The sequence below is a fragment of the Conger conger genome, chromosome 7 (genome assembly GCF_963514075.1).
Source record: "Conger conger chromosome 7, fConCon1.1, whole genome shotgun sequence".
NCBI lineage: Eukaryota > Metazoa > Chordata > Actinopteri > Anguilliformes > Congridae > Conger > Conger conger.
Genome location: NC_083766.1, coordinates 35,502,324 through 35,520,884, shown reverse-complemented (window position 1 = coordinate 35,520,884; position 18,561 = coordinate 35,502,324). Strand labels below are relative to the sequence as shown.

The 18,561-nt window shown below is 44.4% G+C and overlaps 2 protein-coding genes across 2 annotated transcripts in view; one reads left to right on the top strand and one right to left on the bottom strand.

Annotated features, from left to right (window-relative positions):
• The window catches only part of robo3 (roundabout, axon guidance receptor, homolog 3 (Drosophila)), a 148,933-nt gene extending 142,709 nt beyond the window's left edge, over nt 1-6,224 (top strand). The window contains exons 23-27 of the mRNA XM_061247694.1: nt 495-670; nt 1,075-1,188; nt 1,277-1,447; nt 3,012-3,151; nt 5,433-6,224. Of these exons, the coding sequence (XP_061103678.1) occupies nt 495-670; nt 1,075-1,188; nt 1,277-1,447; nt 3,012-3,151; nt 5,433-5,444 (613 nt within the window). The 3' untranslated portion in view covers nt 5,445-6,224. The remainder of the gene's footprint in view (nt 1-494; nt 671-1,074; nt 1,189-1,276; nt 1,448-3,011; nt 3,152-5,432) is intronic.
• A 3,466-nt stretch (nt 6,225-9,690) lies between these two features.
• Nucleotides 9,691-18,561, bottom strand: part of robo4 (roundabout, axon guidance receptor, homolog 4 (Drosophila)) — a 35,802-nt gene continuing 26,931 nt past the window's right edge. The window contains exons 17-19 of the mRNA XM_061249089.1: nt 15,299-15,520; nt 13,923-14,269; nt 9,691-10,887 (exon numbers count right to left, since the gene is read on the bottom strand). Coding sequence (XP_061105073.1) covers nt 10,706-10,887; nt 13,923-14,269; nt 15,299-15,520 — 751 coding nt within the window. The 3' untranslated portion in view covers nt 9,691-10,705. The remainder of the gene's footprint in view (nt 10,888-13,922; nt 14,270-15,298; nt 15,521-18,561) is intronic.

Sequence of the window (18,561 nt, the reverse complement as noted above, 5' to 3'; positions counted from 1 at the left end):
TTTTTTCACTAAAAGCTCCAGCTCACAGCAGGAAATACAAATAGCACAAAGCCCGGGGCCCTGAAGTACAGATGAAATAGCTTTAATGTGAACCGCTGAATGCACACATATAGAGTAGAGTAGGCACTCTTCAGTCTTACCATATGGAGCCTAAGTGCCCATAGTCTAATGGCATTAGTTATTGTGACGGCAGCAAGAGATCTGTAAATGCAGCTGCTGCATTTACAACATTTATAACTACAGCTCAGTTTGCAAATGAAAGGCAAAGTTTTCCAAAGGGAGAAAGCTGTGTATGTAAACACTAAATTGAGAAGTTGTCTTTGGTCTAATCTACAAGGTCCAAGTTCTTATCTCTGTAGTCATTCTTTCAGCTCACTTGTGCCTGGATATGGTTTACGAACTCTGGTGTACGTCACCGAGCCTCTGTAATGTAATATGACAAGGCTGTTGGCGGGTTTTGCGTTGTGACACGGGTGACTCCGTTCCTGTTCCAGGCGGTTGCCGTGCGGTCCGGTCCCGGTTCCGCGGGCCCCCAGCCCGCCCCTCACCCAGTCCAACCCCAACCTCTCGGCCCATCACGAGGGACCGGATGCGGGGAACCCCCAGCGCGCTGCCCACCGACGAGACCTCAGCCAGGGGGCAGCGCTGAGCACAGAGAACATCAGCGCAGGTTCGTGTCTCTCTGCTTCCTCACCTGCGTTCGCCCTGGCGAGCATTACCTAATCAATGCCACTGCAGTGCGCTATTAATCAATGCCTCCACAGCCTGTAATCAAGCAGACACCAGTGCCTTAATACACAAAGTGCACCCTATCAAAATCACTCCTGCTTGGGAAGGGAACTGTAGACTATTCTTTGAAAAATGATCAGTTAATTACAGCTGTGTTTTAATCTTCGTTTTATTGGACCCTGATGGCAAAAGCTTCATTTGAATTTCTCCCGGGCATGTCTGTTTCTTCCAGCAAAATCGTTTTGTTGGAGAAACTGCAGTATAATCGCTTTTGCTGTGTTGAGCCTCGGTGCATTGTGGGATGTGTAGTCATCATGTCTCCCGCCCCCCCCCCCCCCCCCCCAGGCCGAGCCCGCCCCTCAAACACAGGACACACACACACACCCCCAGGACAGAAGTCCAGAACCAAAAAGAAGACCTCCAAAAGCGGGCAGTACAGGAGAGAGCTGAACCAAGGAGGTGAGTAGCGCTGTCGAACGCTGGTCAGAACGGAAGGCACGGTCCCCTTAGTGCGGTTGCAGACCGGTAACCGCACGTGTCTCCACAGATCTCCCCCCACCTCCCGAGCCCCCCCCTGAAGACGAGCTCTTGCGGCCCCTCCAGGGGGCACTGGACTGCGGGCAGACCTCACTGGACAGAGAAGGGAACACAGTGTCATCGATGCACAGCACCCCCCACAGAAAAGGAGGGGCACAGCGGCGCAAAGAAGGCAAAGAAGGTAAGAATGCATTTGATATGCAGTGTACATACACACACACATACATACACACACACACACACACACACACATACAAACAGGCACACACAGGTTAACATGCACATATGCACACACATGCATAAACACATAAAACAGGCACACACAAGTACTCATACACATAAGCACATACACACACAAAAACAAGCGCACACAGGTACACTTGCACATATGCACACACATGCACACACACATACAAACAGGCACATACAGGTACACATGCACATACACACACATACACATGCGCGCACACACGAACTGGCACACACAGGTACACATGCATACACACGTGTATACACACATACAAAAATACACGCGCACACACATGCCATTCACACTCAGACTATATCCTAAGATATATACTTATAGACACACAGAAACACAAATACTTTAAACATGCACAGGTTGGGTTGAAAGGAAGGAAAAAGGAAAAAAAACACCCTTGTCTTCTAATAAAGAGGCAATCCAGTCAGAAAAACACTTCAAACTCAATCCAATTATCAGGGTTTTTATTTTTGCAGAAAGAGCACACTTGCTGTACTAATAAAAACATTATTTGCAGCGTCTGCTTATCAGTACCAAGGGCAACCGCCTCATTAGGTAGAAAAGTAAAACTTATTTTCGCACCATCCTGCGTACTCCCTTTTTGCTATTTGCTCAAGGCATGCAGGAATTGACAACTCTGCCCTGTGAAATATTGGTGTCTAACACGGTTACTCAGCCAGCCCTTATCAAATAGAAAATAACAAGCAATGTTGAGCTGGCCAGAATACATCATTTTTTCATAGGCTGTAAAATAAAATATAATACAAATAATAATACAAATTTATTTTAAAAATACACACGCATGTGCATGGGCTGCTTGTTCATACAGTGCCGTCCGTATGTATTTGGACAGGTACAATTTCTGTTCTTTTGGCTCTGTAGTCTCCGTAGTATTTTTATTATTTATTTCTCAGCCATAATGGCTTCCTTGACTGTCATTGGCACAACTCCGGTCCTCATGCTGACAAACGCCAATAATAGGCTCCAAAGGCAATCAGAATCCTAGAATCATGACTAGATACTGAAAGTGTCTTAGACCTGCACGGAGGAAGCCATTGAATACACTTGACTATTCAGAAGCAGCTGAGAAGCCAAACGTCCATTTACTTTTGGTCCCCTAAAATAGGGGGGACTGTGAATCAAAAGGTATGTGATTCATACACGCATCACCTGATATAGATGTAAATGCCCTCAAATGAAAGGTGACAGTCTGTGCTTTAACCTCACATTCATTGCTCCTTTTCAAATCCAATGTGCTGAACTACAGAGGAACAGAAATTGTATAACCGATCCAAATACATACGGACTGCACCGGACAGGCCTTCACACTGACCAGCTACGCACTCGCAGGACACTCATATCCTCGGGAGAGAGACAGGGGTCCCGTCACTTCTAGTTAGTCAGATGACTTTTGATAAACGCAGTTCACACTGGCCTGATGGCTAATTTGCCCCCCTAATGGTGTGATCGTTGTCATCGGCAGATGAAGACATAGTCCCGTACAACAAGCCTAGCTTTCTCGCCCGGGGCCAGATGTCCAGCAACTGCTCCACGACCGGGAGCTCGTCATCGCGAGGGTCCACGGAGTCCCGGGAACGGGGGACGGGCCGTAAACGAAACGAGGTGAGGGGTCTTCAGCGCCCGACGGTCCTAACCGTGACTCTCAAACAGCACCTGGCCTCTCAGCCCACTGAGGGAAGGACAGAGTACCCATTCTAACCATCCAATCACTGGCTCCAATAGAGTGGCCTAGGTGAAGTGAACGCATTCATACAAAATGGCGGGAATTTTATTGGTTATGATCGGGGTTGGGGGTCAACTCCGTTTTTAATACGGTAGGTCAGTTCACCAAAGGAAAAGATCCTTGTGGAAGGCGATATGCTTTTTTTCAGCTCATTTATAGTCTCTGTTCATTTTGTGAATTGACTGAAATGAAAGTGGAATTGACCCCTGGTTATGATATTATGTTCCACGTGTCATGCGTATTCTCGTATTGCGTGTGCTAACTTCATGCCAGTGGAATGTAGCCTGCCAGCGCACACAGAAGAGCTCACCCGAAAGGCAGAAGGACTGACAGAGATGGGCCTGGAGGCCTCCAGGGCCAGGAACATGACATGAGATCTGAGAAAGAGCAGCCTGCTTTCTCTACCTTTTTCTCTCGCTCTGTCTTTCCCTGTGTCTCTCATTGTTCCTTTCTCTTTCACTTTTTTCTCTCGCTCTCTGTCTTTCCCTCCTTCTCTCATTGTCCCTCTATCTCAGATTCCAGCATTGGTGTATTGGTGGGAAATGTATAAATATTGCCAAAAGCAATATAATGTACTGCAACACATTTAACCTTTATATCAGAAGAACAGTAAACACTATGAGTAGATAACTTTTATAGTAGTAATAATAGTGAAAATAATCATCTTCATCACCATCATCATCACCATCAGCAACAGCAGCCAGCAGCACAAAAAATGAAATGATTCTAAAATGTTTTCAATGTAATTTGAAACCCAAGGAGTATTTTACCCGAAAGATTGTCCCAAACAGCCTCGGGTTGGCTTTTCAGTGTGAAACGAGCTTCTGCTTGTGGTAAGCCATCAGTGTGTCAAGCTGACGTATCTTATTTCCACACCGCCTACTGCTCATGCCTTCCTCATACTAGACCGGCCCTCCCCATTCCTGTTCATCTGAACTCAGTTTATCAGTATTTCCAGGTTCGAAGGACTCAAACTGGAGCTCCATAGGTCGATTAGCTTTATTCAGAAGGTTTAGAAATGGCCTTTTGTTTGTAAATGGTCTTCAGAATCAAATGAGATGCAGTCAGATGATAAGTTAATGTCCAGAACCATAAACGAAGGCTTGCTTGGGCTCTCCCATGATGCCTTGGTCCTGCCCTCAGTTTTGCACAAAATACAAAATCGGCATTAATGCCAGCTAGCCTGAGCCTCACTTACTGAGAATTCAACAGAATACAAGTAAAGTGCAGATGCCATGGCATCAGTAAACCTTCAATTTTCAGGGGATAAGTGAACAGTGCTGGTAAACAGGGCTATGAAACGTAAACGTCAGGGTCTCTCACGCATTCAAACCACGGCAGGCAGTGGCCCTCAGTGGCTCCGGGGTCACCCCCCTGTGGAGGGTCCAGCTCCACGGGCCCCGGCCCCCGCCGTGGGTACGCGTTCTCGGGTTTCCATGGAGCACATGAAAGCCAGCTCACACAAAAGGGGGCAGTGTGTAGCGCAGGGAGGGGGTTTCCAGTTACCCCTCTCCCCTATCGCAGTGGTTAAGGTTATCTCCTCCGCTTGGACAGAGGCCCTCAATGAAAGCTGGCCACTGGGGAGGGGCAGGTGCGGGGGAGGGGGCACACGTTAAGCCGAGGTGTGCTTTGTTTTATTGGCCTCTCTGATGAAGAGGGGCTTCTCTGGTGCTGCAACCCGGTCATCCGTAAAGGACAAACTGAACACAACCAACCCCCACCCCGGACTCCCCGGGCATTTGTTTGCTGTTAGACCCAGGTCAAGTCAGTCAGTACTCACAAATCATATTTCCTAGCTCGTAAAAATTGTAATTTCTTATTGAGTGACAAACATGTAACACATGAGGTTTAGTTAATATTGTGCTCCTCAAATTGGCTCAGTCACTTCTGAGTACACTGCGTCGGTCCTTAACTTTGCATAACGGATTCAAGCAGCTGTCATGTTTTAGTCATCAAACCCCACTCATAATTTGCCGAGCATATTTGAGGACGGAAAGCATTCGTGCATTTCAAAGTTAAGGATCAGTGTTTTTTTTTTTTTTCATTATTAATTTTGAAGCACCGCTTGTATGCTAAGTACTTTGAATCTACTTAAGTTAATGCTGGAAAAGGGGCCATATTGTCTGCTTATAACTCGGTTTCATATTTGTTTATTTTCAGGAAATGAGATAAGAGGAAGCAGATGATCTGGCATAGTTCTTCTCTCCACCATCCTGTTCTGCCTCCATGTTTTAATTATTTTATGAACACACCTCTTTCCATGGAATAAAACATTGCGGAAAAAGAAGAAAAGAAGAAAACTGTACAGGATTAATGTCAAATTTGAACAACGGACTTCAATCATTTTTTTAAATATTATTTATGATTCCTGGGTTGCTTGTATCTGACACCTCACATCCACGTGTACATAGACATTTCTGTAAGGTTTCTACGTTAGTCCCGTACGCTGGGAAAGAGAATATATTGTATTTATAAAAAATGAAATGTGTAAGAAAACAAAAAAAAACGAACAAAAAAAAAGAAGCAACAAAAAAGGTCCAATATTATAAAGTCAGTGTCTGAATGTGCCAACCTTTTTGTAGAAATGTATACCTTTCAAAAAGCATAAATACTATTGCACTCTTTGTTGTGACAAAGAACAACAAAAATATGAAGCACAATCCGTGTTACGCAGCCTGCCGGGCAGCCGAAACCTCCGGAAACTTCGCTCCGGCTGCCTCTGCCTCTGCCTGTTATCCCTGTGTTTGGATCCCTGTTGTCGTGGTCCGATGAGAATGTGGTTCCTCTCTTCGTTTTGTTTTTTTCGTTGTTTCTTTTACAATGACTATTTTTAAAGGAAAGCTTCTGACTCGATGGTCAGTGGATGAAAGCCGATAACCCCATCCTTCTGAAAACAGCGAAGAAAATGTATTCCATTTTAACACCAAAACGATCCGTTAATGTCCACTGACTTCTTTTTTTTTTGGTAGTCTTGTTGTTTTGTAAAAAAAAAAAAAAAGAAGAAATACAATAAAGTAAATTTGTTAAGCTATGAAAAGCAGTTCTTCCTGCAGGGACGTGTCAGGTTCGTGCTCCTGAATCTCGTTCGTTCATCGCCATCACTGTGAAATTAATCTGTCAGCGAGGATTTGCTCTGACGGAGATGCATGAAACTGACGTCAGTCAAGTGTGAAAAGTCTGCAGTCTGAAATCCCTGTAAAGCATGCATGTAGCACATGACTACACCCAACACGAAACATAAATCACATGAGCAAGGTGCTTATGAGTGTGGAAGAACTCAGGCACACACTTCTCAAGGCCTAGGAGGTTGACAGTGAGGGAAACTAAAGGCAATGTTATTAATGTTCTTAGCCGATGACAGTCTATTCTTTTTCTATATGCACATACTGTACAATGCCCTCCAAAAGGGTAGAATGAAATTAGCTATTTTTGCTATTACAAAATACATGTTTTGAATTAAATAACCTTCATTCATTCATTGTACTTTTGCCTCATATTCAACTTTTGAACTCAAATCTATAGTAAATGCCTTAAATATATAGTAAAGCAAATGAATAACACATTTCTCTCTGCCGTTACCCTACCTTTGGAGGGCCTGATGTACGTACATACAGTATGTGTGCATGCGTGCCTTGGACAGGTCACAGCAGATTACACCTGGCTGAAGCAGGGGTGAAAAGCATGAAATTGGCTCCTGACTGCCTGGAGGTGGCTGGGTGCGGAGGGGGAACAGAAGCCCACCTGAGACACCGTGTGGCCGTGACAGTCATCCACTGCGCTGCTGCTGCCTCTCTGTGGCCCGAGTGCGACACTTCAGGATTGACCTGCTGCCCCAGAATGCGCTTCATCTACATCCTGGGGTTTTGTGTGCTTTGAACGAGTGTATTTTTGAACGAGTGTATTTTCTACATGTGGGTATCTTCAGCAATACTTTTAACAGTTAAATGTTTTTTGTTTGTTTAGTGTTTTTTTTTTGTTTTTTTTGCTTTTTTCAAAAAAGTCCAAGCCAAGACAGACCAACATTCAATGACTCACATGAACATAATTGGACATAAAAATGAAAAAATGACAATTTTAAAACTGCTTATTTTCTATACTTTCTATAAATGCGCTGTAAAGGCAATGTCAGCATTGTAGTGGCTTTATTTACGGTTGTTGTGGGAGCTTCTCTGCCATAAAATGGAGGCGTAATCATTGCGCTAATAATGGCTTCACTTGGGTACCAGTATGTAGATTTCATGTCAGTGGGTTAGTGACCTGTGCAGGTTAGGAGACACTGTGTGCTAGAGATAGCACTGGGACTGACCCCAGTGGACTGCTGAGATGGCCCGGTCTCCCCTCACTATCAAGAGGACTCCCTGCACCCATAAATCACCGGCTCATTCATTAGCCAAGTGTCACGCAGGAAATGGCCGCTAAGGCTGATACAGGGCCCAGGGGTTAGAGGAGAACATTTATTAAACTCAGTGGATGTGGCTGTCAAACATTCATCCATTTTGCACATTACAAACATGCACAGGGCGATAAGGATATAGGCTGATAAGCCTTAATGGAAGCTAGCGCTTTCTGCCATTTTGTTAAATCTAAGCGTAAGTATATGTTAATAGGCACTTTAATTCCACTTCAAACTGCTTCAGAAAAATCCAGAGAGGTATTTCGCTAAGGGCAGCTTGTAATTTTTAGTTCTTGTTAAAAATTCAGGCCACACTTTCTTATGACAGAGGACAAGTGAACTTTCAGGGCTTGGTATATATCCACAAGTAGGCTGATTTTATTCATGAAAAATGTGATTATATCTGTCCCCTCAAGCCCGAGGTTTCAGATAAGTCTCATATTTTCTTTCCTTTTTCTTGTGAACTCGCTGAGTGAGAACTATTGTCTATGGACAGATTTGTGAAAACTTGAAACTGGTTTTGTTCTGTTTTTGTTTGTGTCCGTTTTGGCTCAACTTTACAAATATATTTTATCATTTTAAAACTACAATTGCAGCTACTAGTAATACACTTTATTTATGCTTTCAATTTTCACAACCAAAAAGCACTGTCCTGTTTCTGGAGCACTTGTTCCTTTTGGCCAGCTCATCTGAGCACCTTAAAAAGAGGAAGAGGGGCACTGATCTGAACCCCCACTGGTTCATCGCTCCCGGGCATGAAGGCAGTTGTGCATCAGGAGGGATATGGACCAAGCCCCCCACCCCCTTTAATCTAGCCTCAGCAGGATCTGGGTCACTGTGAACTGAGAGAAGGTCTGCTCCCTTGGGCTCACCAATCAACCTCAAACTTCTCCCCGCACAATGACCAGGAAATGCCTTCGCTGGGACCGAGATTAGCACAGACAGGCCTTTCATTCTGGCAGTTTCTTCTACCTTTATTCCGTAGACAATCTTTCTGCCAAAACCATGGCGCCTATACATCTCTGATATATTACAGCTCCGGTTTGTGAAAGCGGTGGTTTAAAAAGATATAAAAATAAGTTACTACTGTAGGAAAACTTCAGTTTCAGCAGCAGTAAGTGAGGAGAACTTTTAGATTTAACCACTCTAAAAATGTCAGCTGCCTGATGAATGCATTTTTCAAGTGGTGGGCCGCTTGCATATAATCCTCATGAGGTGGCTGTATTGGGCTCCAGTTTGGAACGAGCCAGCAAGTTCAAGAAATGGGTCGTAATTGGAACAGCAAATCTCAGAAGCCTGGAAATTCGTAACAGAAAATTGGGTCAGACTTGATTAAGGAAGAACACTGTAAGGACCCAAAACAAGAAGAAAAGTCCTCTTCCTTCACTGGCTGTCTGCGGTGTGGTGAAATAATCAATTCAAGTATTACCAGCCGTTCGTGAAGGAATTTCCCAAGTTTCCCTGTCGACTCCTTTTAGGGAGAAGCAGGAAAGTGGCACACGCTGGTGTAAAAGGATTTCTGCCATAAAAGGTCAGAAACCTGATTGTACTGTGTCTTCGTAATCCCCTTGGACAAACAAACGTCAGCCATGCTGTAAGCATAAATAAACAGACTAAGGGTGGGGTGAAAGGCTCAAGGTGGTGGGTGAGTTTTCTTTACTCTAGCCTGATAGATTGGGTCAGTGGATCATCGACAGGCTATAAAAAGCATGCTTTTTGGAGGAGGCCCAGCAGAGAACTACGGATCCCTGCCTCAACAGAGGGGTGGGGAGTCAGGGGGGATGGGTGCTTTGGGGGACGCTGAAGATGTGCAGGTTTATCCTGCAGGATTCAAAGCCAATGTGTCAGGTGAGGGTGCCACTTGTGTAGGATTTCTCTCCTTTGTTGCCTGGATTATGTGGTCACACTGATTTACATGTCCTTGGCAAAAAACACGGGTGATGAAAGGATGTTGCGACACATCGATGTGAAAAGTAGGACACCTACTAAATTCAGATCGAACTGAATCCCATTTACAAAGAGGTCTTGAATGTCACAGATATATTTTATTTGCAGTGGTAAGGCCACACAGAGAAGAATACAAATAAACAGTAGTTAGTTCACAGTTTAACAAAATAAATTTGCTATTATTCCAAATCATCGTCAACACTTTATCTGTGTTCATTTTAAAAATGTAAAAAACCCAAAAATAAAACAAGTATTAGCCCAGTTCTACTGAGACGCAAACTAACCTGGCAAAAACACCTTTAAAAATTCAATACACCTCTCACTAATTTTCCATTTATACACATTTTCCCATGTTCACTATAATTTCATAATATTAGACTTCTTTCTAGTTTTTTTTTTCTGTAAACATATTCAATTGTCTTGGAATGAAGAAAAATAGAATATATAAAATTGAACTAGTTTAATATTTCTATTGCTGACATATCAGCTTACTCATACTACTCTATGCAGTAAGGGCTACACACAAGCTCACACTAACAGGCACAGACAAGCTGATAATGTACCCTAAATCTGTGCTTTGTGTGTACTGCAGTATCTGAGCCCGCCTTCATATCTGCTCACAGAAGTAAATATTTGCAATACATTAAATAAGAGTTTTATTTACACTGTTGTAAGGGGATGAAAGAAGGATATGCAATACAGGCTCTGTATAACTCTGATTACTCCTATTCACAGAAATAAAATATCCAAGAATAGATTATAATTAATCAGATAAAACAGTGTCTCTAATAAACCAAAACCCTCTCCAAGTTCACTTCCCAAACACAACTTGTTGTTCTTGCTTTTCTTACAGCAAATGTTACTAGTTAGACACGCACCTCCCTTCAAACTGAGACTCAACTGAGCTGCGGGAACAATAGATTGAAGAGAGGCTGTCCTGAGGTATTGTGGGAAGCGTAGTTCAACAAGTGTAGCTCTTAGGCAGGCAGATCTATGGTTATGATTCTGGGTAATAATCACCAGGAGTGCATTTTTGTGGACAGCCCTGTCCTCCCCAGATGTCTGCTCCTCTCCTGTCACGGTGGCGAGGGGCTCAGGTTTCTCTGACCCTGTCTCTCCCCGGCGGAGCCCCAGGCCCTCTGGAGGAACGGTACTGCGCCTCGATCTCCTCCACCCAGGCCGTGCTCCAGTCCCAAACCGGCAGGGGGTCCAGCTCTCCGAAACAGTCCCGGGGAGGGAACAGCGCACTCAGGGGGGAGGCAGGAGGGGAGAAGTCTGAGGATGGACGGACAACACCAAGAGAAGAAGAGAAACTCAAAATCATCTACTTTCTTTACTTGTCAAGAAACAATTGCAGCCAGTGATTGATTGCCATCAATTTTCCTGGTTTTGCTTTGGCCAGGACAGCTTGGGTAACCAACCTGCAAGTCAGGGGTGGCTTCTATTGAAATGATAAGAATACTTAAACCCTCACAAAAAATGAGATTCTGAGACCCCCCATTTTCATCAATATACTGTCAGCTTTAAATATCCAGATTTGAACACCTTGGATAAGTACAGCTAGTCTTTTATTTCTGCTCTTCATAAATGTTTAGCACTGATACGGTGGTTGCATTGGCGGTGGGTGAGTTTTTCATTAAGCAGCTTGCGCTGGCTGACATCGCCCGACCCAAAAGCCCATCCGTCTACGAACACCCGGCCAATTTTAATGTAATGAATTTTTTAGAAATTAGGGAAGGCTTGCCCTTCCCCAAGCCTATTACGCACTCGGCCTCTGTGTGGCTCCATTGGAATAAATTGAAGTGCTGAAAAGATCCACTCCGCAGATGAACTCCCGCGGCAAGCCCAAGCTGACGGTGGTGATTGATTAAGCGACGCCATGGAAACGATGGCCTGGCCCGACCCACGATCCCCCGGGTGACCCGCCTGTCTCGATCGTCCCGTCGCCGTGACAATGTGACGCGAGCGATAGAGTGACCTCAATCAGACGCCTTTGCCCCACCCCCCCCCCCACGAGTCGCCGCGGCGGACCACACAGGCGATAACCGTCCCCAAACGGGCGGTCCAGAGTGACGCCCGGCTACAGCGCGCGCATCACCCCCGGAAACACAGACGCTAAGACACAGCAAGCCCAAGCTTCTAAGAGACAGTGGGGTGTCAAACTTTCTCTACTGCTGTCTTTCTGTTTATATGCCTGCACTCATCTATCTATCTCAACTTCTTTTGTGTTTTTTTAAGAACATAACATTTACAGTTTATGCATTTACCAGACACGCTCTTATCCAAGATTCAGTACATTTACCCCACTAAATATGTACATTGGGCTCCCTAAGTCTTGGGATAAGAACATTTTTATACATTTTGATTTCACCACGTAGAAATGACAAAAAAAACACTTTTTGTACATATTTCCCTAATTTCTGGGCATCATATTTGGGACAAACATGATTAGTCAGGTGCATCCAATCACTTCCTTAGTGCAGGTATAAGAAAGCCTTCAGTATCTTGTCTTGATTCTAGGCTTTTGATTGCCTTTGAAGTCTGTAATCGGTTTGTCACCATACGGACAAAGGTTGTGCTAATGAACGTCAAGGAAACCTAATGACGAGGCTAAGAAATAAGAAATAAAACCAGTCAGAAACATAGGCCACACAATAGGCTTACCAAAATAAATGGTTTGGAACATCATCAAGAAGAAAGAGAGCACAGAAACACAGCCTCAATTTCTCACAATCTCTCAATATCACCCATAAGAAGACAGGTGTTCTATGTTTTTTTTTAAATCAATAAACATCCTTTTTTTTTTACAACGGTTTCTCCTTCTCATTCCATTCAGCTTTCATTTCTTCCACCACCTGCTATTTTATTTTTGAACTGTCCTTTGTGCTCCTGTGTTCAATCAGCTTTATACTGCTTTCATTCCTTGTTTTATCTGCAGTGTTCTCTGAAGCATTCGTCTGCGTTTGCATGGAGATGTCACCGGCCCCTGAACTCACCTCAAGCTGCCCCCAAACGAATAGGTTTCCGTATCAGAGGCAGCAAAAGCAGAAATTAAATGAGATTATCTCTGTGCTTGCAGAGATGGGAGAGAGAGAGAGAGAGACCAAGAGGAGAGGCGTAAGGATGACTAAAGCAGCGGGAACACGGCAAAATGGGCCAGGGGCTCTCGATAATCACCGAAAACAAAAGGGAAAAGAAATGATTTGGCACTGCGCGCAGGATGAGTGATATTGGACAGGGCGCGAGGCTGAAACAATGCAGCCGTGAGCAGGAGAGAGGGAAACTACCCTCCGGAGCGAACGGCACTCTTGTTCCTGCTGTTACACATGAATAGAAATCCGCCTGTATCTCCATTCACCCGCTGAGAGAAATAACACTGCCTGCTGAAGAACCCAGCAACAGGCGCAAGGCAAAATCAATCCAGTTCAATAAAATAAAAAAATAAAAAAGGGTTAAGATGTGGAAAAAACTTGCCAATCTTTAAATGCGATTAAATGTGTCCTTTACAGTATTCAACTATTTAAAATGATACTATATGCATATATAGATATATAACACTAAAATGTTTTAAATGTATTATGAGCTATTAAGCAAATCTGCCAAGCATTGTGCAGAGGCCACGATAGAGGGTGCTTTTTATTGTCAGAATCTGCCCTCTAGTGGTCAAATACAAGAAGTATTCTGAACAGGTTCATGTGACAAACATAAATAGGAGTGATATGATCACTTATATATGATGTACTTTATGTTGTATGATACATTTTTGCTATATTACATATTGTATTACTGCAATCATGAGTGCTATACATTATATGTCACACAACGCCGAAATATGACAGGGTTTATGTTTTCCGTAAGAGGCAGAAACACTGGGGGTTTTCAAGACCAGGCATGATACGGTGCTAAATACTATAAGGCAAATGACGCAGTAGGTACACTTTCGTGTAGGAAAAGGTTAATATTTCTGGGCTGAAAGGCCCGTTCTCACCATTATGTTGTGTTATGTTATGTTATGTTATGTTATGTCATGTTAAGTTATGGCAGCACGGATGGAGCAGTGGGTAGCACTGCTGCCTAACAGCAAGGAGGTCCTGTGTGTGAGTGAATGGTGTGTGTGCTCTGCGATGGACTGGCGACCTGTCCAGGGTGTATTCCTGCCTTTCGCCCAATGTATGCTGGGATAGGCTCCAGCCCCCCTGCGACCCTGTTCAGGATAAGCGGGTTAGGATAATGAATGAATGAATGTTACATTACGTTACGCTGTGTTGTGTTGTGTTATGTTATGCTTGAGCTGTAAGCCGTGATCGCACCTGAGAACGGCGCTCCGCCCATGGACTCAGCGGCCACCGCCAGCACGCGGGCGAAGTTGGCGTCGTTCATGAAGGAGCCGTCGGAGGAGCTGATGAGGCTGGTGCGGGCGCTGGGCAGGTTGTCCTCGGAGACGGAGCCCCAGCCGTTCCACAGCGAGCCCTCCCAGTCGCTGGCGCAGGAGGAGGGCGTGCTCCTCAGCCGGCCCCGGCCCCGGCCCCGGCCCTCCTCCACCTCCTCCATCATGTCCTCTGCGTCCAGGTCGGAGGGCAGGGGGCCGCAGATGTAGCCGAACGTGGGCGTCGGGGAGAAGGGCCGGGGCATGGAGGCCGGGCTGTCGGGCGGGAGCCTGAAATCGGGGAGAACGGACGCGGAATGAACAAATGCCTTCATTTAACCCCGCTATTATGTTCTTTTAAGACTTATTAAGATTTTATGATTGCTTTTATGGTCGGGGTCAAATTGACTTTCCTCTCGGGTCCTCGTTGCACTTGTCCCTGTGTTCGATTTGCACTTTATCGTACGTCGTTCTGGATAAGAGTGTCTGCTAAATGCCTGTAATGTAATGTCATGTAATGTAATGAACTGACGCAAAATGATTGTCATAGAAAAATGTGGACACTTTGTGTGCCGCGTTATTATTGTCTCACCATCCTTTCATCCATAAATATAAAAAATCTGTGAGCCCGAGGATAATTGCATACCTGTGTCAACCATGTCACAGATCTGAATTCATGTGCTGACTAGCTACTGTTGATACAATATCAACTTGTGATTACAGAAGCTGAAATGTATGATCAAGTACACTTGTTTTATATTGAATATTTTATTTACATCAACAGTGAGCTAGCTAAGCAGTTTGGTGTATGTATATACTGTATGTGGCATATATATTCAATTCTGCAAAAGCTCACAAAGTTATGTTATGTTGTGCTATGCTGTTAGGCAACCCCTCTCATCACATAGGCACTCAACTGAATGAGGATGGCTTTCTACTGATTTTGCAATGGCAGTACAGCTGAAGTTTTGAAGCAAATGGAGTAGATGTCTCGCTAGCTACCATTTAAACAAAATCTTTTTTTTAAATAGAATTTTAATACACAATTATGTGAGTGACAGCAAACCTAGCATAACGTGTGCTTACTACTTGACTAAAACAATAGGGACTAGAATGAGTATCTGGCTGCCAGACTGGTCGTATCTATGGTACCTCTCTCGATTAATAACCTTTCATTTTGAAATCAAAACATCTCGCAATAATATGTGAACGTACTTGTTTTCATTTTTTGGCAAGTGAGCACTGATAATCCACTCTGACGGTACACCTCGGTGTGGATTATCCCTGACTCTTCCAGACCCGTTAGTGACTGCACGGTACCTGTGCCTCTCCATCCTGGGACTGAGCTCCAGATACTGCGCCACCTCCTGGGCAGTGAGACCGGCGTCCTGCTCGTCGTCCACGGACAGACAGAAGGAGGCGGTGGACAGACGGCTGTAGGAGGGGCAGCCGGCTGTGGTCGGGGGGCCGTGGATGCCGGACGCGGTGCCCATCGACCGCAGGGAGCCCCCGTCCACGGTCAGCTTGGTGGACTTGCTGGACCTGGTAGAGAAACGGGACACGGTTCCTCAAGCCTCCACACAGCCCTCAGACCTCCAGAGTCACAGCTTTCTGGTTTACCGCTGATATCTATGGTTAGCATTTAAGGAGGTCCTGGGTTCGAATCCCGGTCGGCCGGGGCCTCTCTGTGTGGAGTTTGCATGTTCTCCCCGTGTTCGCGTGGGTTTCCTCCGGGTACTCCGGTTTCCTCCCACAGTCCAAAGACATGCAGGTTAGGCTGATTGGAAAGTTTAAATTGCCTGTGGGTATGAGTGTGTGAGTGAATGGTGTGTGTGTGTGTGCCCTGCGATGGAATGGCGACCTGTCCAGGGTGTATTCCTGCCTTTCACCCAATGTATGCTGGGATAGGCTACAGCCCCTCTGCGACCCTGTTCAGGATAAGCGGGTTAGGATAATGAATGAATGAATGAGTCACAGCTTTCTGGTTTACTGCTGATATCTATGGTTGGGATTCATACAGTACTGAGTCACAGCTTTATGGTTTACTGCTGATATCTATGGTTAGGATTTAAACAGTGCTGAGTCACAGCTTTGTGGTTTACTGCTGATATATCTATGGTTAGGATTTAAATAGTGCTGAGTCACAGCTTTGTGGTTTACTGCTGATATCTATGGTTGGGATTCATACAGCACAGTCACTCACAGCCTTATGGTTTACCATTGATATTGTAGGGACTACAACTTCCACATTCCCACAGGAAAATTCTGCGACGTCCACCACGAATGACGTCTAACTTGGTTCAGCCAATCCCGTAATGGCGGGAGCAATAAACGGTCCCGTATAAGAGCAAGACACGTTCTTGGGATCTCTCTTCTGGCTCTCTTCTGCTTCTTCTGCCTCTTCTGCTTCTTCTCTTGGACGCACCCTTTTTGGGCATTCGCTTCAGCTCATCTGCTCCGAGACTCGGACAGAGGCTGAATGCTGCACAGCGCACTACCAGGCCTACGGACACACCCAGTTACCTTGCGGTAACTACGTGGCCTATAGTGAGTGGAAATTGTTGTACACGGAACGCTACATCAGTTTACCCCAATAAAGCTCAACAACGAAACAGCAACGAACTTTTACACCTGGAAAAGGACCAGCGGATCAGACGACAACGCTGCTAAGACGCTAAGACGGGAACACCCCAGCCTGCGCATCTCTCCCGGACACCATTCACAGCACCATCGCCGCTTCTACAAGGACAGCATGTCTTTTGGATCCAGCAATGCGTATGGACTCAGTAAGAAAACAAACATTCAGGCATAGCCAGTGTTTAGTTTAGTCTTAACTGTTTTTGTGAATCTGTGTTTCAATATTTACCATCCAACCATTGTAATGTGTTTGGTTAGCTACATATATATATACGTGAATTGATTCGCCGTCTTTTGCGCATATATAGAGTAAAACTACGCAAGTAGTCCCTTCTCACAGCTAACTCTAACTCATTACCACACCCAGAACTCTAGCTTACTCAAGCTAGCTACTCGCACTTTTACCTTTCCTTTGTTCAAGCGACACGTGCGCTTGCGCGCGCCACACACACATACCCAATTAAATTTCCTTACTAACTTCCCGTTAGTTTATCTGTTATGTGTTTGTATGTTTGTTTAATAAATATATTTTATTAAACCCCGGTGTCCGTTTTGGAATCGCATAGACATGAGAGCCGAGTTAAAGCAGTCTTTCGAAGAACTTCCAACCTTCAGGTTATCGGTATGTTTAATCATTAATATTGGTTATTTTAAATATTAATTAAAATACTAAATTTGTGGTTAGATATTTCTGATAATAGTAATTTTATGAGACTGATTACTTTTAGCAGTTATACTGCTACACAACGTTTAACTGGCGCCCCGGTTTCGTAGAGAGTAAAATCCCTGCGTTATTTGGCGGCCCGTGCGAGGACCCTACATAATTTGGAGTCCCGTGCGAGGACCCCTACATAATTTGGAGTCCCGTGCGAGGACCCCTACATATTTTGGTGCCCCATGTGAGGAAGACTAGCTTTGGCTCAAATTTCATGTCTTGTGACTTCATAACGAATTCCCCTTCCTAATTTGGAGCCCTGCGTGAGAAAGACGAGCTTTGGCTCATGTCACGTGACTCCAGAACGAATTCTCGGCATTCTTTCTCAGCTAAATTGCCACCAGTGCAATTTTTTGAAAATACCGCTAGATGTCACCCTTGTACCATTTTTGAAAGCCTGCATGAGCCGCTTTCTCAATATACTGCCCCCTCGTGTAACATTGTGGCATTACATTCGTAATCTTACACGGTAGTTTGTTGATTGGCATTTACCTTCCGGTATAATACGTATTATCAATAATAGTATTATTAGCCGCATTGTATTATTAATTATAATTACTTTGTCAAAGTAATTTTAATAATTAATTGAATTTTACATTTAAATCCAAATTTAATTGTAATTTCAACCAATCACATTCTGGTATTTAGGATTAATGTGATCAGCATCACAGTTCCTATTTTACGGTCTGAATATCCGCCATATGTTTGTTTATTTTGCTGTTGTTGCATTGCAGTACCGCTAGTGCAACTCGAGTCCCTGTGTGATGCTATAGCTACCTTGTACTATAGTTAGAGAATATTCAAAGAGCGTTTTAAATTATTTATCCTTCATCACAACTTGTATGTTGGATTGTGATTTTGGTGAACAATTCATTGCCAACTTTTAGGAGCTCAAGGCCCTTGTGAAATAGTTAATTTCAAGAGTACCCTCTTAAGTTACTGATTCAGCTTTTAGCTTTATTTGGCGTGAGATATGGAACCCATATCTATTGATGAGTACCTTTCCTTTTTAGCCCAAGGTTTAGCACCTGGCTACGTAGCTTTCCTGAATCAGATGAACCTCACTGATTGTAGGAAAGAAATGTTCTCCTTAATCAACGAGACAGGTCACTCCCCCACCCAGTCAAAAGACCCAATTCTAAGTTGTCTGGTCTTGAATTTTGCCAGACAGATTAGTCTTGCTCTTCAGAGCAACAAAAACTTAGAATCAGAGATGGCATACCTCAAAGGA